Raw genomic sequence first — 25,005 nt, forward strand, 5'->3', positions numbered from 1 at the left:
CCCCAGCGCGCAAAAGTTCTGGGATATGAAGGGACCAGTATTGCTGGGAGGTCGTGCGGATTGCGGCCAATACTGGCATAGGCATCTTAAATGAACGATACTCTGACATTTTGACAAACCTGGCATTTGACGGCCATCAAGGAGCGACGTGGTCGGTTCTTACAAACTACATTGCATTACTTCAAATATGGCTTGAGGAGGTGAAAGAATCGCCAAAGCTGTGGGATGACATGGAAGCCGATTGGATTGTAGAAGAAATTGAGAGTCGAGGTTTACTTTTCCTCTGTTCGCAAGTTCCTTCTGTCCGAAAGCAAGCTATCCGGATCCTCCAATTCGCTGACCAATTTGAGAGGGCGTTGAAAGGGCGCCCGATGGATGATTTGGAGGAGCAATTTCCTGGTTTAACAAAAGCTGAGGCTCGACGCCAGACTCTCCGTCGGCAGTCTCGCAATGACTTGCGCAGGCAGTACACATTGCAGCGCAACGTTTACAACGCACAGATGGACGTCGGACGGAGCCGCATTGGACGCATCATGGAAGAATGCGGGCCAGACCTCGTGCGAAGACACTATCATGATCCCGTATTGGCTGCATCTACGCGTAGCGAACATCAAAAACTACAACAACAGCAAAGGCAGCAACAGTACCTCAATGTCGTCTCTGCTAAAGATACCCTCATTCATATTGCCGGTTCTGACGTTCAGCAGGATGCGATTATATGGAACCGGTGTTTCCCCGATCTGATAAAATGGTGCTTTCAATATGCGAGCCCGAGGACGCTGCAGCTGTGTTTGCGCGATGTATGCTCAAGATTACTTGTAATGCAGGCTAGCATTGTTTCAGCTGCCGAACAAACCGGCGGAGCGGGAAAAGTTAGTACAGGAACAGTGAAATGGGCCAATGACCGTACGGGCTTTGGTGGCAGTGGAACCAACAAAGGGCTAACGGGCACTGTGCTCAGTCTGACAGATGAGATGGTGGATCAATGGAAAGTCTACATGGTCTTTGCGTGTGCCAGCATTGAGATTACCCGCGCGACTGCTGAGACGAGCGCGGGGCACGGCGTGGTTGGAGTGAGCGGGTCATTTTTGGAGCGAGATCGAACGGATCCTTTTTCGATGGAGCCAGGTGCTCCACAGAGGCTTCTTTCCAAAGCTACTGGAAGTGCACAGCCCATTGCCTCCGCCCACCAACTCTTTCAAATGGTGTTTCCACTTCTCTCCAGTGAACGCTCCTCAATTCGACAAGCGGCCGTGACCTCACTCGGCGCGATTCATTGGCTCAGTTATCAGACTTTTCTGGAAGACGTCCAATCTTATATGAAATCGGTGGTGGATGACCTGAGGGCAAAAGCTGCTATGGGTAAGGGTGAAAACAAGGACAGTGGTCGCAAGGCCGGATCTAGTCAGGCGCTTGCGCAAACAGCACAAACCAAACGTTTCGAACGCGTACGCATGGAACTCACCCACGTTCTCTCGCTTGTTGCGGATTTTGTGGACCACGTCCAATACCGCCGAAATGACTCTCTTATGACTGGTGTCATCACATATATTCGCGAAATGGCCCGATTCCTCTCTGACGCGGATGTTCAATTGGAGTGGGACCATCAGATGCTGCGTTACTATTACAGTGGCTTCATCGAGCGATTTTACGACCATCTCGTGGCAGCTGTTGACAGTTCAGATGACGGAACAAATTTCAGCAGAGAGTCGGAAAATATGGAACGGTATATGCCTTACGATCTACGGCTGGGATTATTCCGTCTCTTTGAACAATGGTGTGGTTACGGGCAATATCGTGGAAGAACCCGTGAAAGAGAAGCAAAAATGATGCTTTCCGTGCTTGATCAGGTGAAGGATATCCGGGAAAGAGGCGCATTGACCTCAACAATGGAGGAACAGCGAAAGGCGCTGGAAACTGCTTCCCTCAAAGCGATGGCTGCGTTATGCAAAGGACCTATTGTCAATCCACGCGATTCTGCTGTAGGATTCGAGTTCAAAGCACTCGTTTCGTGGATTGACTCTATCTTCGCGTCACCAGATGAAAAGTTCCATGTCATTGCGCGAGCAGCTCTGGAAGCTCTCCTTACGCACAATCGAAAAAACGAACAGCTTTTAAGCGATGTCGTACGGCAATGCTACATCGGGGATGTTCACAGCAATGTAACTGTCGGGTATTTCATGGCACTTGTGGATATTTTCGTTCGGGAGGAGGCGTATCCTTGCGCACCTTCCCGAATGTGTGCACTTGCCCTTTACAAAGCCGGTGATCCGAACCTTCACATACGACGTGGATCCGTTCGCCTGCTGCGCGCAATAGAAAATCGTTTCTGGGGCGACAAGACGAATAAAGCCAAGTATGGCGTTGTGCGCAACCTGGTGAAGGAGTTCTTCGGTCCTCCTCCACAACTGTCAGATCTCGATGCCCATATGCTGGAGCATCGATTGGATCCAGATGGAAACGATGGTTGGGATGACGAAGCTGCCATCATGGCTGCGATGGCTTTGATTGACGAAGAGCATGCTACGTATGAAGCCGCTGCCATTGCCAGCTCTTTACCGATTGTGTATAAATATGCACAGGCAATGGTGTCCGCCAGACTGGCGAGCGAGCGAGGTGAAATGACTCACGAGGTTGGCGTCCCATGTAATGGTTGAGTTTTCGCCAATTTTGCTAATTGTTTTATCTTGTTGTTAGATGCTATCGGAAATGGTTTTGATCTCTGAGCTGGTAGCAAACGGAAATGGGCAAAAATCAGGAAACCCTCATGGAGTACGGGATATCCTTATCTTCATGGTTCCTTGGGTTCGAAATGTCGAGTTGGCACCGATCCCTACCGACGGAGCTCTTAGGGGCACTTCCGAAATCGTGATGACCAACCTATTCTATTTGACCGTGAAGTATGGTGACGAATATGTCACGGAGATTGAAAACCTGTGGGCGCAGCTTGTTGAGCCAGTCACGGAATCAAACGAGGGTAACGATGGTGATCGTGAGGCCGGTGCGGAAGATTTGCGATCCCAATCCCGTGATGGCGCAGATTCGGAAGCATATGCTATCATTGAGCGTCACGTTAGTACAGCCGTTGAGTACTTGCTCAATGTCGGCGTGCAAAAACGCAACCCCAATTTTGTTCGGCATGCGAAGAAGGTTATGGTGTACCTGGCAAGAACTCTGGCGTGCGCACAGCTGGTTGACGCCCTCGTCGAGCGCATTACTCCGCAAAGTCTGGTGCCAAGCGGGATATCGGGTGATACATCTACGCCGGCGATTGAAATGACCAAAACGAAACACCTTCCACGTCCACCTCTGTACATGGCTGACTTGGAGCAAGTATTGATAGATATGCCGAAGCGGCCTGCCTTTTCCAAGGGGCAGCTTGCATGTGTTCTCCTTGTGGACCTAGCTGTGGAAGTTGGAGCAGCCCTGAGGCCACACCTACCACTTTTGTTGCACATCATTTTTGTTCAACTCGATCACTTCATTACCCTTATATGTGAGCAAAACCGGCTGCTGCTCATCAACCTCATCCAGTCAATCGTCCCACGTGATGTTGCTGGTGAACATATCGATACAGTCCACGCTGCTCTCAGCTTGAAAGAAGGAAAGCGGCTCTGGCCTTACGAGGATATCACGCCGAAAAATCACGATATCGAATCTGAACATCAGCTTGGTGCATTGGTCGTCGATGTTCTGGATCTTCTGTCGGTGGTTGACTGTGATCTTGTCCAATCTTGGGGCGAGACTGCTCTCGCGTGGGCGACGAGTTGTCCTGTTCGACATGTTGCGTGTCGTTCACTTCAAATTTTCCGAACTCTAATGCCAGCCTTCAGTCAAAGGATGCTCGGGGAACTCTTGCAACGGTTGGCAAATACGTTGGCGGATCCCACGGAGGAGATACAGGGGTTTGCCCTGGAGAACATCATGACGCTTACGGCAATGATTGACAGTCTTGATGGGTATCGATTGATACTGTTTCCTCAATTTTTCTGGGCCGCAGTAGCATGCATTCATTCGCCCCACGAGTGGGAATACTTGGAAGGCGTCAGGCTGTTGGAGAAGATTCTCAAAAAACTGAACCTAGATGATCCTAGTTGTCGCAATATTCTGCTCATCAACCTACCAACGAAATGGAGAGGACAATTTACGGGTTTGCAGTCGCTACTGTTGCGGGGGCTTTCGTCTTCCGTTACAGAACAGTCATCACTGCGACTAATCAATTCGCTCGTGTTTCTGGATGACGGGTCTCTGGTCGACACGTCCAACACCCGAGTCCTGTTTACTCTTTTAGCGAACCTTCCTCGCTGGATGCAAACTTTTGAGGCCGACCCGAGTGCGGAGGGCGGAAAGGCGGCAGGAGCGACTATAGAGGAATGCACAGCTGTGGCTGCCGCCATTTCAGAGTTTGTTGGGAAGAAAGGACACGCTGGTATTGCCCGGTTGATGTCTTCTTACGCCAAGCAACGATTCAGGAGCAAAGAAGATTTCCTGAGGCAGTTCCTATCCTTGATCAAGGACGCCTTCTTTCCTACTCATGAGGTGGATGCCCTTCAATTTCTCATGGGGTTATTATCCAATTCCCACCGATTTTACCGACGACGTGTCCTGGCCATTATCAAGTTTATGTTGCCTACGCTGGACTCTTGCAGGCCGGCATTTGGTGGTGGCGGTCAACCGCTACTGGCCCTAAACAGCCTTGATGAGGAGCTGATTGCACCTCTTCTGACAATATTGCAAACGGATCTGGCTATAGAAGCATTGGAAGTGCTGGATGAAGCGCTTTCGGGGACGATAGCCATCGGGGAGTCGAACCTTCGGTTGGTGTTTGGTGGGAAAAGCATCTACAAAATTGCCCGTGAAGGCGGCGCGCAGGTAGATGCCTTACCGGCAATGTTGGCGAGTCCAGCGATTAACAACACCACCGAAACTGTTGAAGACAGTGGCTGGCGTGTAAAGGACTTCAACGCCACTGCACGGGTGGCCCGATACAATATGACCGGGGTTGCGTCGACTTGTGGAGGTGCGCACGACCTTGCCGGCTTAGGGAGAAAAACCAGTTACAGTGGAGGTGTCGCGGATCGAGACAGTGGACGGGGCGTCCGACCTAGTCCGACCAGCAATATTTTGGTAGGAGGCAGTACCAGAGAACGACGTGGATCCCAGCCAGACAAGATATTGAATGACCAAAGCGCAAGCGGAAAACTGGAGCTATGGGCATTGGATGACGTGAATGGAAATTTACTGGACACATTGAACGACCTTAATGCTTTCTTTGGCCAGGACGACAATTTTGAGCAGGACTTTGAGGAATCAGGAGTGATAGCTGGCTCACAGTCGCAGCGAAATAGCGCGGGATTTGATGGGGAGAGCATTTCGGGAATATTTACTAGCTCCAATAGTTCATTATCGACCGAAACTGTTACTGGTGAAACGGTGGCTAAAAGCCGTAAAGTGTCGCTGAGTTCCCTGCATAGCGAGGTCTCCTATTCTGCAGAATCACTGGGGCCAGCGCTCACTCGAGATACCTCCATGTCATCTTTATTTGTAAATGGTATACTTGGAGACTATGACCCTTTTGGAAACGGACATGATGAGGACGACGACGACGAGGTCAGTACTGAGACAAGTGTAGATGGGCGGAGACATGGACGCTCTATGGGCCATGGTCGCTCGGCTTCTGCTGCACTTGCGCCATTGCCAGATACTAGTATACCGGGCTCGACAATGACAACACCTGCACGAAGGCTTCTTTCCCAACATGGCGCATTAGCGTTCGTGACGTTCCGGATCCAGACGCGGTATGAGCAGCTGGTGCAAGATGCTGAGTTTGGTCATTGGTTACGTGCGGATTTGGCGGGGGTTCTCAGGGTGGACAGCGAACGGGTGGTTCTTGAGAGAGTGGAAGCTGAGGTTGGAGCAAACGGGGGCGTTTTGGTAACTGCCGCCGTGAAAGGCGAGGAAGAGGGTGGTGGTGGTATTGAGAGTGCTGCGTATGCCGAAGAGCTGGCTGCCTTGATTGTTGGAGGTGAAGAAGAGGGCGATGAAGGCAAAGCCTTGTATCAAGGAGTGGTCACATACAACGTAGATAAGACATGGATACCAGAGATCCTCATCGGTGAGTATCTAATGATATACTGTTATTTTGCCAGTGCTCTCTTCCGTTGCTGACCATTGGATGCGGTGCTCACAACTAGGATTTATGGGAATCACAGTTCCATATCTGCCCGAGGGTTTGCGGTATGAACTCCCTTACCGCCAACAACATCGCCGAGATCTCAAGCTACAGTCTTTACCATCGTCACCCATACCGAACCCTCATCCATTAACACCACCTCTGGAACCGACCCGTACTCAGCCCTCCCTGGAACAAAACCAACGCACAGTCCTCACCGCAGAGACAGCCATAGAAGTCTTTCGAATTTTCCCTGCGTCATTTGAGTTGGTTGTTCAGCTACTGGAAGACTGGCTAGGATTCGCTGGGGATTTATTGAGCAGCGGAGTGAGAAGTAAGGAGATCGAACGGCTCGCGGCGATGGTGGGCGGAATGCGGAATGTAGAGGATGGAAATGTTTACAAGCCACCATTGGTTGGGGATGGTGAGGATGGAGAACAGGCTTTGGAAGGTGTTGCAGAGAGACTTTTGGCTTATCAGCAGGTGTGTATCGTGACAACGCCTACACCGGAACCGTTGTGAAGATCGAGTAAAAATGTCCAGTATTGACCATTTTTCCTTTGTTTACTTTTTGTATGCAGGTGGACCCAGACTACCTACAGGCCTTCCTCGACGCGCGGCAGCGTCATGTGACAGTCATGAATTCGCAAGTGTCTGGCTACCTTTCCCGCCGACACGCCATGAGCGAACTTGGCGACATGAGCAACGCGGTGGAACGGGAACGGGTAGTGGGCGAGGCTATGGAACTGGCAAGTCAAGTGGTGAAATTGTATTTGGAGGTATTGCAATTGGAGGGACTTTTGGAACGATTTTTGGGTGTCGGACAGGTGAGGCTTTGTGTTTTCTTTTTCTTGCATTGGCTGATGGTCGTCTGCACGTATTCAAGTTTGATTCTTTCATAATACAGGAACGGCGCACACGCGAAATGGCTGTTGCACGGGAGTGTTGTGAGGTTTGCGTGACCATACGGACTGCATAAGAGTTTTCAAAAGGACTTTATCTTTCACTTTCCATCGAATGGATCCCAAAAACAAACTTGTGTGGACATTGGAGCGATACTGTACAGTTCTTTTTTTATTGTTATTCGGAAATGTTAGTTGTGGGGTGTTGATGGTGTTGATGGGCGTGTGTTTGGAGGGAAAGTTTGTACATTGTATTTTTTCATGTGTTTTTTAATATACTTTGTAATTTACAAGAAGCAGTAAAGGAAATTTGGTTTAAATGTCCAGATGAACTATGGATGTGCAGTGACGAAACGTCTTTCTGGATTTTCAACGGAATTTCAAGTTCCAAGATGGAGGATATGATTGTTGGTATTTGCCTTCATCGTCTTTGGATAGCTATTTGCTCGCGAATTCATGGTTCAATACCGTTGAGGACAGTGAGTATATTAAACCGTCGGTAGGCACGCACCCACCCGACCCATTGAAATTGACTCTCAGGTTAAAAAGTTGGTGTGGCATGTCGTTTCTGTGTTTTAAGTTTAAGAGGGCAATTGGGTAATCACCCGGACCCATAACTTCAACAGTTGTTCAGCCTCAGATAGATCATGTAGACACTAGGAAATATGAACATGATATGCTCCTGCTCGTTCGCATTAAACGAAGAGAGAGTGCAAAACAATGCTCTCCATTCATCTCTAGCGTAACACCGCTAACGTCCTCAGCCGGAGCACATCAAAGTAACGAGAGCTACACGATGGGGAATGAGGGGTACCATTATGAGGCTCATCTCAATAGCAGATGTGATCTAGCAGACAGTGGTGTCCTTGTGGTAGCAAGTGAGCCAAACTAATGCTAACGTCTACAAGTCGTCTCATCAGGTTGGAAACCGGCGGCATAAATGTGTGGATGACCAGCAACCACACGTCGTAAACCCAAGACAGCGTGATAGGGGTATCATCGAGGTTTGTTGGAAGATCCCGGAAGCAAGCTGGAAAGTCGGGGAAACTCCGTCGATGTGTCAATGTAAAATTCTTCCAATATATTCTCAATAGCGCGAAGGCGGTCATGGTCTGTAGGTAGCGGCTGCTGGGCTTCAAGGCATACTGCCGGTTCGTCAAGGGTATAGGTTTTCCAAACAACATCGCCAGGGCTCTCTTTTGTGGACGGAGACCATGATCGATGGGATTTGGGGGTTTGTGCGTTGGTGTCCGGCATAACGTCTACCGTAATTGGTGGTGCGTTCGAGTTGAGGTTTGTTTCAATAAGGGTTGTATTCTTCCCGTACTTTGACTGGAGGTAAGTACGCAACTGGATGCTGAACAACTTGTGAACAATGCCAAAGGGTTGAAGTCTGCGTGAGCCAAATAGGATCAAGAAAATGGTACCTGGTACCTGTCGGTGAGAAAAAAAAACGTCCAAAGCCCTCCATCAACAAAACCATTGAACTTACTTAGAAACGAAAAAACACCTCCCATTGTCACGAATATATCTAGAATGGTGATCGATCGCACTTCTTGGCTAACGGGAACTTGGAATAGGTTGGGATTGTTGGCTTCCGTAAGGAGATTGGAAGGGCTGATGCGGACATATATGCTATATACGACGTTAGGTCCAACGCTGCATGACGGTCTAAAACAAACCAGGATTTTTCACCTTGAGTGGTGGGACGTTCTCTGATTGTAAGGTGTTAGAGATTGAACCCAATAGTAAGCCAAACTGTTTCCCATTGACCATTGAAGAATTGTTTGCGGTTCCCGTCCCATTTTCTCCGCAGCTTGATACTGTAAAAAGAGACTCATAGAAGTGTTGTATAAGACTTCCGATGGAAGGAACTGGAGTTGGCTAGTTGGGGCTTCGCGCGGGAATATGGCCGCTGTAAGCCGATCCAGTCTCGGGGGCCATACATTGCCATCGTCCTTTGTTCTGTTGGAGGGGTCATAATCATAGCTGTGGAATACACGAACTCCACAATCAGAGAAAGTAGAAAACAACGCCAAGGAAATCTATGAGCGCACCCGCAACTAATCGCAGAAATATATTTGGTGGGATCGCTGGTTGATGAAGGCGCATAGGCAGAAAAGCGGAGTCGACCGAGCGGTGAAAATCGGTGGCAGGGAATCGTTGCATTCGTATCCCACTAAAAAGACATTGTCGTTCAATTAAGCTGGAAGCGCAGAGACATGCATCGCTGTCGATTTCCGATACCTACCATGACATTGCCGCCGTCTTGAGGAAAGGTAAAAGGTGCGACATATTGAGACAAAGGGACAGGCGTCCCGACCGTGGCGTCTTTTCCAAGGACTTCTCCAAAGCATACGGGATTAGCATCGCCGGCCAAGAAGCTCGTAGCCGCCGGGACATTGTAGTATTGGGCGTTCATGCAGAAAACCATTTCTGAAACGAGAGAATGATCGAGGGCAGTAAAAATGTTGTTTAATGGCTTTTGCAATAATAGTGAACAACAGAGTTGGGACTACCTGGCACCGCCAGTCCTATGCTGCTAAGAGAGTTTCTGACGAGAGGCACCTTTCGAAAGAAGACGATAAGATGAACATGATAAATAAAAGTTTCCCTCAAGCTTTCGGCATGATCAGGAAGGATGGATCTACCTGAGTGACATAACGGTGAAGGTTAATCGCGATGGCCCCCAGAAAGAGCACCACGATGGCTGCCAGTGTTAAGTTGCGGAGGTAGCGGATTGGCTTTGGCAAGTGGATGGATGATGGGGACAGCCCCGGCGACCGGGTTGATAACGAGATTTTCATAAAAGACTTGTGTTATGAGGAAATGAAGAAACCGATGGGCCGAAAAGTCGTTGCAGGCGGTAGTAAAGCCCTCAATGATGCCGACGGTATTTTGTCACTATTTGTTTATCCATGCCCATAAACGTAGATGTCGCTCTCCCTTCCAAACAAAATGTTGCCCCCAAAAAAAAATAAAAAAAAAAATAACTTGAGCACCAAGATGATGATTATAATAATGTTTTTTTGGCCGTCATTTGGATGGAGATTGGTAAAAGCACGCAAAAGGAAGATGGTGCATTTTGGCATGATAAGCAGGTGGGCGGCGAACCATTTGGGGAGGGAGGCTCCACAGAATAAACAAAAGCGTGCCAGCAAACCAAGAGGGAAGCGAACAATTGCGGTAAATGGCAGACTAAAAAAAAAGAGAGCAAAAAACTTCATTTTCCGTCTCTGGCGGGGGACATTTCAAAGACCAACTTGTTGCACGCCACGGCCCACTACGGCCCGCCCCGTTGACGGTTGACGGGGGACGGCCAGTACGGACAATCCGCCGGGACTGGCCATCCGCAAAACGATGGGGGGGAGGACTTGTCAAGTTTTTTGGAACAAGAAATCATTTTTCTTTTTGCCAAGAACACTTGCATGCACACATATACCGCACGCAGGAGGCAATCATCAAAAGGGCATGATACCCCACACGTACCACGTTGAACGGAGTTGCCGTATGTTTTTAGCCGTCGTGCTCGTTGGCAACTCTGCCAAAAAATCTCGGCAAGTTGGGCCTTGTTGAAAAAATCTTTGAAACTGGCGCTGGAAGGAACATGTCATAACACTCTGCTCAGCGGAGGGCGCTTCAGAAAAAAAAGTCGAGTGTTCAAAATGGATATTATGGATACTCCCTCCAAAAACTGCGCTTCGCCGATCCCATTGCAGATAATGGTAGAATATTGCCCTTGTTTTTGATCATTAATCAAAAAAATGCCAGAAAACAGAAGTTTGACATTCGGAGGGCGCCTGGTTGAACGCCTGCACTTTGCCAAATGGTTACCACGAGCGCATACAAAAAAAAGAAAAAGCATATCGCAGCAGACGGTTGGTGACTTTTATTAGGAGCCCATCGGTATCGGTGGTCTCCATCGTCGTCCGTCCATCGGTGACTGATGAACGCCAACTCTTCAAGAATGCTGGAGATATTTCTGTTGGCGATTGTCAGCGGGCTCCCCGGCATCGTTGCCCAGTTAATAATTGGGATCAAATACGTCAATCGAACATCCCCATATCTTCTAGGAAATGGCAGTTTCATCGACAACAACAGCACCAATCCCTTCCGAGAACCAAATCGCACTGTATATAACCTGATACCTCCAGAATTGGTTCCCGCTCACAACGGACAGCCCATTCCTAAAGCATTTTGGGATGAATACTTTCATTGGGCGCACCGCGATAAAGAGCCAGATTACCAGCCGGCTCTGAATTTCACTAAACGAGGGCAAATCCGTTATGGAGAATACTGCTGGCCGTGCCCGTAAGGCGTGCCTTGTTCCTTTGAACCGTGTATCAAACTCACTGAACATTTCTCATCACAAATTCCAGTTACACTGTTCAAAAAAAGTACTGCAGTGACAAGTGCCCACCGCCATTCCGGGAAGACCGTCGTTCAGGGACGGAATTCGTCGCGTATAAATATCCTGTGGCCGCTGACCCTGAGCGAATGGCCGGAGCATTCCCGATTAATCAGCGCTGGACGGTTTTGAAAGAGTGTAATCAGTGTATAAGAGAGAAAGAGACCGTAATCCCAGAAGTCACAACGTGCCTAAAGTAAGTTTGGAATCCGCACAGATGCGTAGCGAGTGGCTTACATCTTTCTCTACTAGATGCTTGGATTATTACTCCTCATCTTTGCAAGGAATATGGCCTTTCAACCCTTTTCGAGACTTTCCCAAGTTGATCAATCAACCTGTTGTGGTGACCAATCACTATAAAACTGTGTGCAATGGAACTCGATCGGTCAATGCTACGTGTTTGATCCAGTCCTTGAATTACGATGGACTTTACCACCTCGATGAAATGGTGAGGCAAGAAAGGCTAACTTCTTGTGGAATGGACTTGACGTTAAACCCAGTCTATCCCAGAACTGCACTACGGCACTCCCTCCCGAGTGTGTTCAGGTTATCGCACCTCCAGGCAAAAATTTGCCAAATGGTTCTCCAACGAACACGGACGTTCTTCCGCCTGATATTTGCCCTACGATTCCAGGAACCCCGGGAACATGCGATGGTGGACCAGATACCAATATGTAAGATATTATCGTGTGGTGACCGTAACTCTGTAAGTGCACTGTTGGCTCATCTAAAGTCCTCCCGGTGAAAGCCCTGTCGATCCTGGTCCTGAAGACCCCAGCAACCCCACCAACCCTGGACATCGTGAACCCGATCCAAGTAACCCTGGAAGTGGCAATCCCGGCAATCCCAGCCCTCCTGTAATTGGGAATCCCAGCAATCCAAGCGCCCCCGTACTGGGCAATCCAAACAATCCGACCAATCCTGGAATTGGCAATCCCGGCATTCCTGGCACTCCGAGCATACCTGGAAGTGGTAACCCCAGGCTTCCACTTGGAAGTGGCAGTGCCCTCCCTGGTCTTCCGGGCCAAATAGGTACACCCAACGGAATGATCCCGGATAGCCCTGGCAGCTACGGATACAATAGCCCGTCCAGCACGCAACCATCGTCTGGCGGCGCTGGCACCGGGGTTATCTCGGGACAGGGGAGCACTGGGCCGTCAATAGCAAATCCAGTTAACAACAGACCTGGTGGTCCTTCCAGCAGTACCCAAACTGTACCCGGCAGCGGTGACACAAATACATCTGGATCATCAACCCCAACGGGAGATCAGTCAGGACCCCATACTGGTAGGATACAAAAACGTGGTGCCTAGCACAGTTCAAGTTTACTTATTACAAACCTCTTTCCAGGCAAAAAGCCTGTTGGAAATGAAGCTGTCGCTCTGCGCATCGGCCACATCTGGCTTGCGTCATTGATTGCTGCAGCAGCCAGCCATGTTCTCTACTGATACCATCATTGCATGTCTCATCTTGAGTTTGCCACTTTCTCTATCGTAGCGCTGAGCGGGCTGATCTCGCTGCTCATATGAAACTGCAAACATCGTCATAGAAATCTATGCTCTATTCCAGTCTTGGATCACCTCATAGATGGAGTTAGGAAAGGGTAGAAGATATGCATCGTTCGTTCTGATCGTCCTGTACCGTGTTCGCACATCCATTTCGTTCGGATGTTTACCGTCGAGAATATAAAGGACATACACTCTTTGCCCATACTTGCGATCCAGCCATTCAGACACGTCCGACGAATTGAACGAGCACAGGCAGCAATAGGAGCTCTCACTCGACTACGAGACGCCAAGTGTCGTATTCGGAAAAAAAAAATGTGCCCGCAGGAACGTAGCAAACTCAAACACCAGTTGATGGTATTGTCAAGGTCGAAAACCTGCTAGCAGATGGAGTGATCTTGGTTGATGCACAGTCGCACCTCTGATGTAGCCAAGGTGTCAGTTTCTCTATCAGCACCCTATGCGTACCCTCTATGGAAGACTACCACAGATCTGATTTTAATATACCGTTCAGTTGGACCAACTCCTTTGAGAAAGGCCTCGGTTGTTCCCTTATTGCCGTTTCAAATAGCGTTTTCCCGCTGTATAAGATTCAATGTTTATACCAATACAGGCTGTACGAGAGTAGAAGGAGGTGATAATGAGATGGGGGCCTAGGGTGACAAGGCTGCGTGGGGAATGGGTTTTACGCTAGCATTATGGATTACTGAAATTGTTAATCGGGCTCTGGATTGGCTATGGACAACCGTAATGCGTGGTTGTCCAGGCAAACTAAGTCATAAATGGAACATTGACTGGCATCAAGGATAGGAGACATGGTCATCCAAGCGATTTTCATAGACCTCCAATAAGAGACATGAGAGATTCTCATTTCCGAATGGGACAAGTCCCAATGATTGCCATGAAAGGATGAGGGTCCATCCCGTGCAAAGTGGGACGGCGAACGAAAGGACAGTCAACGACTAGTTGAGGTCCTCCAACAGGGTCATGGTCGACGAGGACTTGAGGTTCCTATCGTGAAAGAATATTCGACAAGCAGCGTGAGCCGGCATTCTTTATTGTTTGGGCGATCGAGCTAGATCCCATGCCGCAATCTACCGTACGGGTGAGGTGATCTCCTTTGGCTGAGCTAGAATACCATCCGCCAAGTCGGACAGTGCAAAGAATCCGCCAGACGTCTTTCTACATTGCGGTACCAGTCGCCGGTATTTTTCTTCTCCTCGTTGGCGCCTTTTGATTCTGGGAATAGTCTACCATTCTTCTACCGGTTTACCAAATGATCTTACATCTCTAGCCGCGACTTCTCGGGCAAAAGTGAGAACTCAACCGTCGGATTCGAGGTCTGCCTGGTTGAGACGTGCTTTATAATATTGTCACTCGCCGTGGTGGGAGAGGAACGACATCTTTCTAACTTGATCCAATCTAGAGATGCAGGTACACCTCACGGGAATCTGGTGATTAGAGCCGGTCCCAGTACTGCCCCCAATTTGGATGTAAGGCGAAACGTCAATCCTCGTTTGAGTCTGAATTCTTGGCCATCTTCTCTTGGGACAATCTTCTCATTGTGCCTGGAGTCCCTCAAGGTCCACGAGAAGATCTGCAATCTGATCTCTGGAATGGTCCTAGAAAATCGTGGGATTTGAGATTGGTATGGTCGATGTAAAAAATGCACAGCATTTCAAGGAGATGTGTTCAGAAAATGAACATCTCTTCTAGGCTCTTAATCTCGGAGGGGGACGCTGCTTCTGATCCAATCCAGGAGCCTGCAGGATACTGTCTCAGGCTTTCTTGTTTGCTCCGCATGCGGCTGACTCCATGTCTGGAGGGGGGACGCTGTTGCGAAAGGGGGACGGAAACACAAAGTCTGAAAGGCGCAAACTCTTCTTTGAAGCGCGTAGTCGTGGTCCATCGTTGACATGACCGTCGGCCGTGAATGAAAGTGTTAAGATGGATGATGCCCAGGGAATCCTTCGTCGACTGCAAATGGGAAGAGCGCCGATAATCTTCCTTCTCCTCATGTGCCCGACCGAAGTGATCCACTGGTGGGCAATGCCCTAGCCTCTTGTGAACTTTGGAATTTCGCAGCCAAGTATCGTCCGGCAATCCAGTGCTCTCATGCGTACGATGGGATGCACCATACTCCAGCATCGATAACAGTCTCTAAGCGGCGTATTGACTGTAGTCCAGAACTGAGGAGAGGTCTTCTCCCTGATTTCTCCCTGAGCATTTGTCCAGCCTATGGCGCAAAGCTAAGAGATCAACACATACTCGACCACACTTGGTATTGGGTAGGAGATACAGCGTCAAACGGTACGGCGTTCAGATATAAGGGCCATTTGTTGGTCGGGGAGATGTCGCAATTGTTCATGTGGAAAGAGAAAGAGGCGAAGATGGAGAGACGAACTTTTTTTAGTCCTTAGGACCTTCGTGAGCAAAGAACGATTCAGAGAGAACATTTGGGGAATGCCGCACGAGATGGCCGAGATTCGGGACGTTTTCTAATCGTGATGTATTGCTCTTCCGCCTTATTTTCCTCTTCTTCTTCCTCCGCTGAACCATGCTCATGCAACTCCTCCTAATCAATTGGAGACGGTGCTTCTTGGAACACATCAATAGCAGGTGGGAGCTAATGTCTGCACTAAACTGCTCTGCACACTCATCTCCATTTGGCGATGGACGCGGGTCTTGTCCGTTTTCCGGTAGGTCCGTGTAATGGCCAAACCTTTTCCATCTCTCATTTTTCCTGTATCTATTGTTGAGACTTCGCTATCCGTGTCTGAATCCATTCCTCGATGAGTTGATAGCCGGGAGATGTCGTAGGCACGAGATCGGAAAAGTTCTCTCTGGTGGACACTGCAATGTTTGTCAGTTGAGCAAGCTGCTCTCAAATGTTCTCTCTCTCCAAGCAGATCTCTCCGAGAGAAAGTGAGGGATTCGGGCAGTTGTGTATCCGCTATCCAAGAGGAGACATCCGGTAGATGACCACCTTCGGCGCAGGTGAGTCCGTTGCCATTTGCCCCAGCTATGGAATGCGGTCCTGTTGACTTGGGTGCGAGCTTTTCGATGGCCGTTACGTTGTGTTGTGTATTTCCAGAATTGCGATAGCAGCGAAAGGCGTGTCATTCCCGTTCTTACCATTTGCATTGTTTGTTTCTCGTGTGGATTCCCAAGGCTCTCTCTTGCAGGCTTCAGAGGATCTGCAAACTGCTCCTTCAGTCTTCAAGCGAGGATCTCTTTTCGGCCAGAGATCCCTGTCCATCTCGTCAAAATATGAGATACAAAGGCATGTTTCCGTTACAAGCAATGTGAAAAACTCTATGGCTGCGGGCAGCGAATGTACGGCAATTGCACGTTCCAATCCTCGGGAGAATACTCATTCATAATCATAGGGCCAGTGTCTTGATGCTCAGCTCCGGAGGTCCATTTGAAAAGAGATGGTAAGAAGATTCTAAATTCGAGGACTCCAAGCTCATTTCAGCGGCACTCTGTATAAACAGTTGTCCGGCGGGATGAGACGGGGGACTCGGGCGGGAGATGCTTTCAACCAATACACCGGCGACCTACCAGCCATCCACCATTTATGAGTGAGAAAGGACAACGGATCTTGCTAACATCATCCATCATTTGAAGCAGTCTTGGACTGGTGGATCTCTTGGTGGGCGTCACCAGTTCCAAAATATCCAGTACAAGTCGTTCCCACACATGTACAGCACCCAAAGGTCCACATCACTTTCGTTAATTGCCTTAGCCTTGGGCAAGGCTACTCGTTAGCGACCAACTTTTTACCCAACCAGCAACCAGGCACCCATATCCCTATCGGAGGCGTCCTATGCTCTCATATCGACCGATGTCGTGCGAAAACGTTTCAACAAATCACCTCAAAGGTCGCGAAGAAAGCAGACTAGCAGACTTCAGGCTTGCCTAGCGACCGCCGCACCTGTTTCTGAATATCGTCGGGAAGAGAAGCCGACGTGACGCGCCCGAAACCCTTACAGTTACTGCCCACCATCAGGCACTACAAACAAACACACTGCATCGAGTCGTCGCCAGATCGACCTCGACATTCGACCTTTCTCCAGAGTCGCCACAATCCTACGCGAAATCTGCATCATTCCTAACGAAGAATGGGCCGCTTACCGAACCGGATACCGCAAAGAACTCTGTGAGTTCCGCCTGAAACCAACAACCTCCGACTTGGCCACCAAATATACCACAATACGGTGGCTAGCCGAAATTTTCTTCACGCTAGGAGTTGACACATATGAGCAGCTCGTCCAGCTGCATTGGAAATGGGGCGATTCAGAAAGTTTCCTTTTGACGTCAGCTCAACATAGCATCAAAAACGTTTCAAGATGGATATCAACAAGGAGTACATTCTCTTCACAGGGACTGTTAGAATAAGCGGTCTTGTGATTTGCTTGGAAGACTATTATCAATGGAATGATGACTCCATAAGCAATGTCAGTTGAAACATTTGTCAAACATCTCCCTTTTCGCGTGAAAGAAGTTGTGAAAGACACCGATATAGAGACCCGAACTTTCAGCGACCCGGTCTTAGCCTGGAACTGCGCGGTGATGGTGGGCAGTAACTGTAAGGGTTTCGGGCGCGTCACGTCGGCTTCTCTTCCCGACGATATTCAGAAACAGGTGCGGCGGTCGCTAGGCAAGCCTGAAGTCTGCTAGTCTGCTTTCTTCGCGACCTTTGAGGTGATTTGTTGGAACGGGTTGCCTTGTTTTTGGGCCTGCTCGTCCATTCCTATGTACTATGTAATGTAGAGAATATTATCGGAGCAAGCGCATGTCGCAGGCAGAAAGACATAGAACAGATGGGCGCTAACGTCCAAGATACCCTAATCCTAATCCCTAACCCATCTCATCTATACATGACGTCTGTTCGAATAACATACTTCGTCCCCTCTTTCACCACGCTGCCTTCATGAAGCATCTCATGCTCAAAGATGAGCACCCTCCCTGTCTTCGGGGTCACTGAGTGGAGAATCTTCCGTTCGAGCCCTGTGAAACGGAGGAAAGTCGTCTCCCCACCAGAGAAGCCCTCATTGAGATAGATCTGAACGGTGATGAAACTGGTCTCGCTGCCATCCGGAGTTGTGTACTCCCCATCGAAATGAGGCTTGAAATAGTGACCTTTGGAGTAGCGCAAGAACTTTAACTGATTGTTCAAGCGAGACAAGGTTCTCCCGCTCCAAGTCAATGGAAGGACATCTCTCAAGCGCTGCAAGACGCAATCAGCGAGGCTGGCATCGTCGTTTAGCCAGCGCAAACAGTTGCGGATCTGCTTGCAAGCAACTTGCTGACCATTGTCGTTCACTGTTGCGTGAGCAAAACCGTCGCTGCGCTCCGCGAGATCAATGAGCTCCTGGCACTCCTCGCCTGAAAAAACGGAGTCCACTACCAACGCAAAGCGTCCGCTGAGGTTCAAGTTCTGGGCAACGGGCATGACGGGTGTTGTTGTAGTTGTGGTTTTTTGCTATTGAGATGCTCTGTTTGTGGAGCTATGCGGACAGGAAGCTCGAACGATCTCGACGATTTGGTGCGTTCGTGAGCGTGCGCGTTTGCCGCGTGATCTGCTTTTGGCCATCGCGTTTCGCTTATACACGACGACTTACTTTTGGTACAAGGGTAGATTAGACAACATTCTCCAGCTCAAAGTCTTTTTCCAATATTGATTCTATCTTATTTGTTTACTTCAGGGGCGGAAATAAGCCAAACTCTCTTTACCAACGCAAGCAGAAGTCACTAGTGTGGATACGCTCGACCGCTTTCGTACAAATTTGAAATAGTTTCACTTCCCGTCTGACCCTACCTGTCGGGTCGTAGAGGACCGATCTGTTATACTTTAGTATTGCATCATAAGGACACTTTGCTAGTAGATAGGTGTTTAGCCTGCTCACTTTTATCGATAAACTCCCAGGACTCATCACGCGCTTGTAAAACGAACGTGATCAGGTTAGCGGCGGCTTCGTTTCAGCCGTATGGAAAGTCTTTCATGGATTCGTGTCTAGAATACACTTTACGTTTGCTATAAAGCTTATGATTTTGAGCAGAAATAGAACAAGAGAGAAACTGGCACAAACCCTATCACGAAACTGAGCAAGGCAGGGGCCAATGGTCCCCGTGCCCTCCAGAGGCCACCGATTTTCAAGGCTAGGCTGGCAACCGCTCCTATGGTAAAGAAAAGGTTCGCCCCAAACGACAGCTTACTGTCCGTTATCGCCTTCTTGGTCCATGTGGTCTGATACAACCCGAGGCCAAATTGTGCCCCGGTCAGACACAACGGAATGAGAACGGAGACAAAGTAGTCTCGATAGATCCTCGCTTTCGTCACAAACAGGTCATGCGAATCGTCGCGACTGACATAAACTGCCACGACAATTGATCTTCCTTCAACGTTGTAAGAATACTTTGATCGGGGAACGAGGAACCCCGTCTTGTCGTGAAGCTGCTTTTCCCGCTGGAAGCGGTGGCAGTAAATATTTGCGCGAACAAGGTGCTGTACTTGAATAGGGCTGAGCGACGTGCGTAGGAAGTGTCCCATGTCGAACAGCTTTGAGAGGTCGGATTCCAAGATGTGCAGGCTGGCTTCAGCGTATTGAAAAGCTAGCACGCTATGGTTGAACGCCTTGCAAAACAGCATCTTCTTTCTGACACTGCCGTCTGCCCAGTATACAATATGGTGCAGGATCTCTGGAGGAAGTCTCTTGCCCATCGTGATGCAGCCGGAAGAGATGGGGTCAGATGAGGGGGGATTTTCCAGATGGCTATCATATGGACTGCGGGTGGCAGAATGGAACGATTTCCTCTTAAGTTTGATCACGTGATCCAGATTGAGGCCATCTGGCCACCAGGGCCGAGGGTAAACAAGGAACAATCATGTAGTCTTCTTATACAGGAATAATGTCTTCCGGTGGGGGAAGGTGAGCCCAAAAGTAGAACTTCCTGACTTCCCGGGGCACCATAGCTAGGCCCCATAAAACAGACTTAAAGTCGGTCGCATCGACAAGTGTATCGCGAATTATGGAACAGATGATGGGTGATTTGATCTCTCCGTCAGAGTTTTTGTACCATCGGAAAAGGATCCGGTCTCCGTCTTCCACCAAGGAGGACCGTCCAACCTGGCCAAGCATCGTCGAAACTACGCGGTTGGGATCCCCGTGAGATTTTGTAATTTTCATCCTCCAGAATTGCAAGGAACTTGCGATAATCTCGGCTGCATCCGGCGACAGCGTGGGGTCAATTGCGGTTGCGAGTTCCGTTACGGCGTCGAGAGTCCGATATTCAAGCTCATGTCCCTCTAGAATGGCTAGACCTGTCCGAACGATGCGCTGGAAAGGAACAGCGCCAGTGTTATGCAGAAATGCCTCTTGAAAGGCTGCTACAAGAAATTGCCGGTGCACCAGGCTGGATTCAGCGTATCTGAAAGCTAGCACGCTGCGGTTGAACGCCTTGCAGAACAGCATCTTCTTTCTCACACTGCCGTCTGCCCAGTACACAATATGGTGCAGGATCTCGAAAGGAAGTCTCTTGCCCATTGTGATGCAGCCGGAAGACATGGCGTGGTGGTGGGTATTCTTCCAACTTTTTCGATTGAGGTGACGGCTCGGAAACCCGCGCGGGTCAATTTGGTATTAATCACGTGAAGGTTCGGGCTAGAATGTCGTTATGGTGTGAGCGCCTTCCCCACATACCTTCGTCCACTTCCCTACTGTTGCCATGCACGTCTTCGTGCACGACGCCAGGTCCTTAAAGGACGTGCTTGTCGACTTCCTAAAAGTAGCGAGATTCTTCAAGGTACTTCTGTGTTCAAAGTCTTCATCGACGCAAAGATTCCGTTTGTACAAAGCGACATCGACGACGACGAAGACCTACTTCCCCCAGCGTATTTCGAGCCCGACTCAGCAAACGTCCTAGCCCGCCTGCAAGAGATAAACGATGTCTTCCTTGCGACCACCTGGGGACACCTTAATGTCATGTGCGTTGAAGGCCCTTGGCTATACGTAAAGGGCATTGATGCACACCCAAAGTGGCAGGCCGCAGTCATATCCGAATTGACGCCCGCTGCGTTGCCCAATCTCCCCGACTTTATTGAAAACAGGGCAGCACTCACCCGCATTGATATCCAATTCGTTGGCCTCACAACCGTCCCTCGTCCTCGCAAGCACCATTTTCCGCCATCAAAATCTCCTAGACGTCACCTTTAGGTTGCCATCTATGACCGACCGCAACGATGCGATATGGGTGGCGGACCTTATGCAAGCTCTCGCTCGCAAGGTTAACATGCGATTAAAGTTGTACCTGGACGAGACCCTGACCACTTTGGGGACGTTGGCCGAGATCATGAAGTCCATGTCGTTGCCGAGCAATAGTATGAACTCGATTCAACTCTTGACTACCACGACTAAAAATGGGACCTCCTCCCTAGTGCTGAGCGTCGACAAAATCAAGCCCCACGTCATCGAAACCCTCATGGTCAATCTTACCTTTTGGCCCCACCATCCCTTGTTCGCCTCCGCGCTGAACGGTGTGCGCACAGGGAAAGACGACAGGCCTTGTTTTACTGCAGTTACTCCCAGGTCATCCTTCCACATTCTTCATTCCGCCCTGCAAAATGACGGGCTGCGAGTTTACCAGGTTCTTATTCTTGACAACCTGATCCGTGCCGGCGGTGAATTCAATCAGGTGCTTCGAGTCCCGCCGGTGGCTCTGGATAATAGATATCTTGAGGGAATCTTTGATCAACGCCGAAACGTCGTCCATCGGAACGATTGGCACAAATCCTCCTGCTCATCGTTGCGCATCTCCTCTTAACAGATGCTGATACAAATGCATGCTGGAAGATTACGTCGCTGATACCCTTACTCTTGTGAGAAATAGATGATGTTGTCGCTGGTCGTAGATTCGGAATGGGTTCACGCATTCAACTGTTGTACGAGGGGGGATTTCCCCTCGTGAAGCACTGGGAGATATCGCCGTCGTCTCTGGGCTATCGTTAGCCCATCCCAACATCGGCCGATCTGAAATCGGATCTCATGGCCGAAAGGTGCTTTCTCCAAGAAAAATCTTTCAGTCTTCGTTTAGGCAGGCACATCTCTGATGCTTGGTGATGGGAGATAGTACGTATGGCGGTTCTCTGGACCAAATCTTGTTATTGGTGATTTCGGTCTTCTGCTCTTCTCTTGCACTGTAGGAGAGACATCCCTGGTTTGATTTTTTTCGAGTACCGATGGAGCCCTTGCCCTTTAGTAAAGCATACGCCTAAAAACTGGCCCTGCGCATCAGGTCAAAATCGTATTGCTGATTGCCCGGCAAGACGAGACCTGTTCCATCGGTGTTGGAAATGATTCATCGCTGGATCCGTGAAAGATTGCCAGAGGAATACCAGTTGCAACTCTTTGCCCTCCTCTAATATTTTAAGTTGCCGCTCGCTTATTTGCATACCACTTCAGAACCATTGGCCATCCATTCTCCGGTTCCGGACTGTGGCCATCAATTTCCCAGATCCCGCAAAAGAGTTGTGCTCACCGACTGCCACTCAGCATCATCCTTCAGGAGATCGCAGAGACGGCAGGCCAGCTAGCCATATTCCTAATATCTGAGTGGTGGTAGAGGCCAACACCTGTGACCTTGCGTTTATTAATTGCCACGTCTTCTTCATTGTATTCTTCCGAGGAAGCGGATCTTATTCACTGCAAAGTGATACTTGACTTCAAGCTAGTTGGGCCTTATCCGTGCGACCCGGAACAGATGCTCCAACCGCACTTCAAAAGAATCTGAGTATGCGATAATGTCATCCACATACATGGGAAGTCCATGGAGGTAGCGAAGACAGTGTAGTCCTTATGGACTTTCTTGATATCGATATGGCAGAAACCCCTTGCCCGAGCCTCATGGATGTCAACCACAATTCTTTCAGCAAGGTACTCCATGGTGGCATCCCCCTATACTCGCCGCAAAATCAGGCATCCGTCGCGTTTCTCTGGCTAGCGTCATCCTCTAACAAGCATAACGACCGAACTTCATCAGCAAGCAAGCCAATCACTTACGCATTCATGGGCATCCACTCCGTGAAACGACGGTCACAGGCAGTCACAAAAGTCATCCATGTCTCTCGCGCACTCACGCTCCATCACTTGTGAACAATACTATCCCACCAGAGACAAGACATTTGCGCAACCCTCTCATGTAGTAATATCATCGATTTACACTCGCAAGCACAAGGACAATATCTCGCCGTTCTGACTTACCATGCAAATCATTACCAAGTCGGCAAAGACAACAACTGCATTAACAGGCCATGTACGGTGGTACTCATGACCATCAGTCCTTGGACCTTCGCAAGGAACAGGAGGAGGTGGCGCTCGCATGGATCATGTCCATCCGGCGCTTCGAGCGGCATTATGGCCATTCAATTTAGCTCTTTAAAATGCACTTCCGAAACCATGAGACAAGGCCGGCAATGTGGAGGGGATACATGATGGCGTTATATCAAAGTTCCATCGCTAGTGTTTGGGTATGGATCACGGTCAGAGGCAGCTCTCTGTCATGCATCAAGACGCGTGGGTCGGATAAAGTTAAAGGTAACTGTAGTAGTGATCCATGCTCGTATAAGTCACATCGGGCTAGACTATCTACGGTGTACAGTACTTTGCAAGCAGGAATCGATTGGCACATAACCACTCTGTACAAGATGGAACCTGACAGCCACGCGATAAGCAGATATCCAAAGTCGAATCCGCTTTGTGAAAAGTGGACCTTTGCCACGCCGCTTTGGGCCATACGATGCAGTAAAGTGGCCCTGGCTTGAGGAATCGGACCAGGTCGTCTCTTATACGGGGGAGGCGACTATGCATACCAGAACCATGCAGACAACGGTACCTTCAACTTTTCTCGGTCATCACAGAGATTGGACCCAATTATCCTGGAAAGCGATTGCTGAGAAGTGCCGGGTCTCGGCCAGCAACGATGTGCGCTGCACCAACGTAAGATCACACACTCAACGACGAAACAAGGGTCCCATGCATTAATGCAAGAAGGAGCTCTCGGACGGTAAAAGGTGTATACTCAAATGAAAGTTGAGGTCGCGGATGGAAGTCGTAACATCATGGTCAGGAACGACCATCACTTGAAAGAAGACAAAGTTAAGCTCTTGCCGGTCGGTGTCTCGGCTGCTCCACGAAAGAAACACCAATTGCCGTGACAGAGACACAGGAAAGTGGCATATTCTCGCAGTCGCTACTGAGAGGGATTCCCACGGACAGAAGCCGGAGCCGAGATCTGTGAAATGGAATTGTTATCTGGCGATAAAAGATGCGCTACCAAGGAGCGCAAAAGTGAACTCTCCTGAACGATGAGTGCAACCCAGCATAAGTGTTGCTGAATGGAAGCGGTGTAGAGGCATTGATGAAAGGTGCAGCGACAACGAGCATGTGATAAACGCCAGCGGTATTGAATCGCAACTTGCATCAACAGAGAAGCTCAACGGACGGCATATGCCGGCAACGCAAAGAGGTAAGGAAACTCTCATATACTGGTTTCCTGCGTGATTGAACTACTCTGAAGGGCATTCAAGAGCAGAGGGATAAGAGCGTGAGACAAGCCATGCATCTCACACTAAAATGTTTGAGTACGAATGGGGCAATGTGGTACGTGTTAGACAACTGGCTATGTCGCTGCTTCCGCCGCTCTTCGCCAAGCAAAAGGCATATCAAATGTGGAAAAGTACAAGTGATATTTCTCTGCACAATTAGTGCTGTCCCTGTCTCTCTGGTAATAGATCACCTTCCCACGACCTCAGCAGCCAGGAGAATTTGGAAACTGAGCTTGCAGCTGCCCGACAAGAAAATGCATGGCCGCTTTGTCGCACGGTTTTGCATGCGTACCAGTATCTGGGCGTCGTTTCAATTGTGGCCTTCAACACCATCCACCATCTCTCAAACGCGATGGCATCTCATGTCCAAGTACTGCTTATGGGTAATTTTGGTATACGTGACTAGTGCTGAC

General features: G+C 49.3%; 7 protein-coding genes across 7 annotated transcripts; 3 read left to right on the plus strand and 4 right to left on the minus strand.

Annotated features, from left to right (window-relative positions):
- The first annotated feature begins 1 nt into the window (after position 1).
- Positions 2-7,383, plus strand: SPPG_06446 (uncharacterized protein). Its single transcript, XM_016754651.1, has 5 exons — positions 2-2,633; positions 2,698-6,115; positions 6,195-6,655; positions 6,754-6,999; positions 7,080-7,383. Exons 1-5 carry the CDS (start codon positions 231-233, stop codon positions 7,149-7,151), a joined length of 6,600 nt encoding a protein of 2,199 aa, XP_016606067.1. The 5' UTR covers positions 2-230; the 3' UTR covers positions 7,152-7,383.
- A 142-nt stretch (positions 7,384-7,525) lies between these two features.
- On the minus strand, positions 7,526-10,204 carry SPPG_06447 (uncharacterized protein). The gene is made up of 7 exons (XM_016754652.1): positions 9,726-10,204; positions 9,594-9,642; positions 9,326-9,510; positions 9,132-9,253; positions 8,770-9,063; positions 8,567-8,709; positions 7,526-8,501 (listed from the first exon to the last, which is right to left on the minus strand). Exons 1-7 carry the CDS (start codon positions 9,879-9,881, stop codon positions 8,071-8,073), a joined length of 1,380 nt encoding a protein of 459 aa, XP_016606068.1. The 5' UTR covers positions 9,882-10,204; the 3' UTR covers positions 7,526-8,070.
- Positions 10,205-10,673: 469 nt separating this feature from the next.
- SPPG_06448 (uncharacterized protein) lies at positions 10,674-13,625 on the plus strand. Its single transcript, XM_016754653.1, has 6 exons — positions 10,674-11,385; positions 11,454-11,678; positions 11,735-11,930; positions 11,993-12,156; positions 12,231-12,769; positions 12,833-13,625. The coding sequence occupies exons 1-6, from the start codon at positions 11,021-11,023 to the stop codon at positions 12,928-12,930; spliced, it is 1,587 nt and encodes a 528-aa protein (XP_016606069.1). The 5' UTR covers positions 10,674-11,020; the 3' UTR covers positions 12,931-13,625.
- Positions 13,626-17,860: 4,235 nt separating this feature from the next.
- Positions 17,861-18,445, minus strand: SPPG_06449 (oxidoreductase; the record flags this gene model as incomplete). The annotated part of the gene is made up of 1 exon (XM_016754654.1): positions 17,861-18,445. The coding sequence occupies one exon, from the start codon at positions 18,443-18,445 to the stop codon at positions 17,861-17,863; it is 585 nt and encodes a 194-aa protein (XP_016606070.1).
- A 591-nt stretch (positions 18,446-19,036) lies between these two features.
- Positions 19,037-19,714, minus strand: SPPG_06450 (uncharacterized protein; the record flags this gene model as incomplete). Its single annotated transcript, XM_016754655.1, has 1 exon — positions 19,037-19,714. The coding sequence occupies one exon, from the start codon at positions 19,712-19,714 to the stop codon at positions 19,037-19,039; it is 678 nt and encodes a 225-aa protein (XP_016606071.1).
- A 142-nt stretch (positions 19,715-19,856) lies between these two features.
- Positions 19,857-24,020, plus strand: SPPG_06452 (uncharacterized protein). The gene is made up of 2 exons (XM_016754657.1): positions 19,857-23,582; positions 23,647-24,020. Exon 1 carries the CDS (start codon positions 21,217-21,219, stop codon positions 21,811-21,813), a length of 597 nt encoding a protein of 198 aa, XP_016606072.1. The 5' UTR covers positions 19,857-21,216; the 3' UTR covers positions 21,814-23,582; positions 23,647-24,020.
- SPPG_06451 (uncharacterized protein) lies at positions 19,890-20,558 on the minus strand (the record flags this gene model as incomplete). The annotated part of the gene is made up of 1 exon (XM_016754656.1): positions 19,890-20,558. One exon carries the CDS (start codon positions 20,556-20,558, stop codon positions 19,890-19,892), a length of 669 nt encoding a protein of 222 aa, XP_016606073.1.
- Positions 24,021-25,005: the final 985 nt, after the last annotated feature.

Source organism: Spizellomyces punctatus (genome assembly GCF_000182565.1).
Source record: "Spizellomyces punctatus DAOM BR117 chromosome Unknown supercont1.12, whole genome shotgun sequence".
Classification (NCBI taxonomy): domain Eukaryota; kingdom Fungi; phylum Chytridiomycota; class Chytridiomycetes; order Spizellomycetales; family Spizellomycetaceae; genus Spizellomyces; species Spizellomyces punctatus.

Coding starts and splice junctions, on each gene's coding strand:
- SPPG_06448 (XM_016754653.1), top strand. CDS start 11,021: ATGAACGCCAACTCTTCAAGAATGCTGGAGATATTTCTGTTGGCGATT. Junction 11,386..11,453: donor GAATACTGCTGGCCGTGCCC/GTAAGGCGTGCC, acceptor CACAAATTCCAG/TTACACTGTTCAAAAAAAGT. Junction 11,679..11,734: donor GAAGTCACAACGTGCCTAAA/GTAAGTTTGGAA, acceptor TTTCTCTACTAG/ATGCTTGGATTATTACTCCT.
- SPPG_06446 (XM_016754651.1), top strand. CDS start 231: ATGGAAGCCGATTGGATTGTAGAAGAAATTGAGAGTCGAGGTTTACTT. Junction 6,656..6,753: donor GACTTTTGGCTTATCAGCAG/GTGTGTATCGTG, acceptor TTTTGTATGCAG/GTGGACCCAGACTACCTACA. Junction 7,000..7,079: donor GATTTTTGGGTGTCGGACAG/GTGAGGCTTTGT, acceptor TTCATAATACAG/GAACGGCGCACACGCGAAAT.
- SPPG_06447 (XM_016754652.1), bottom strand. CDS start 9,881: ATGAAAATCTCGTTATCAACCCGGTCGCCGGGGCTGTCCCCATCATCC. Junction 9,511..9,593: donor CATAGGACTGGCGGTGCCAG/GTAGTCCCAACT, acceptor CTCTCGTTTCAG/AAATGGTTTTCTGCATGAAC. Junction 9,064..9,131: donor ATTTCTGCGATTAGTTGCGG/GTGCGCTCATAG, acceptor TGTATTCCACAG/CTATGATTATGACCCCTCCA.
- SPPG_06452 (XM_016754657.1), top strand. CDS start 21,217: ATGACCGACCGCAACGATGCGATATGGGTGGCGGACCTTATGCAAGCT.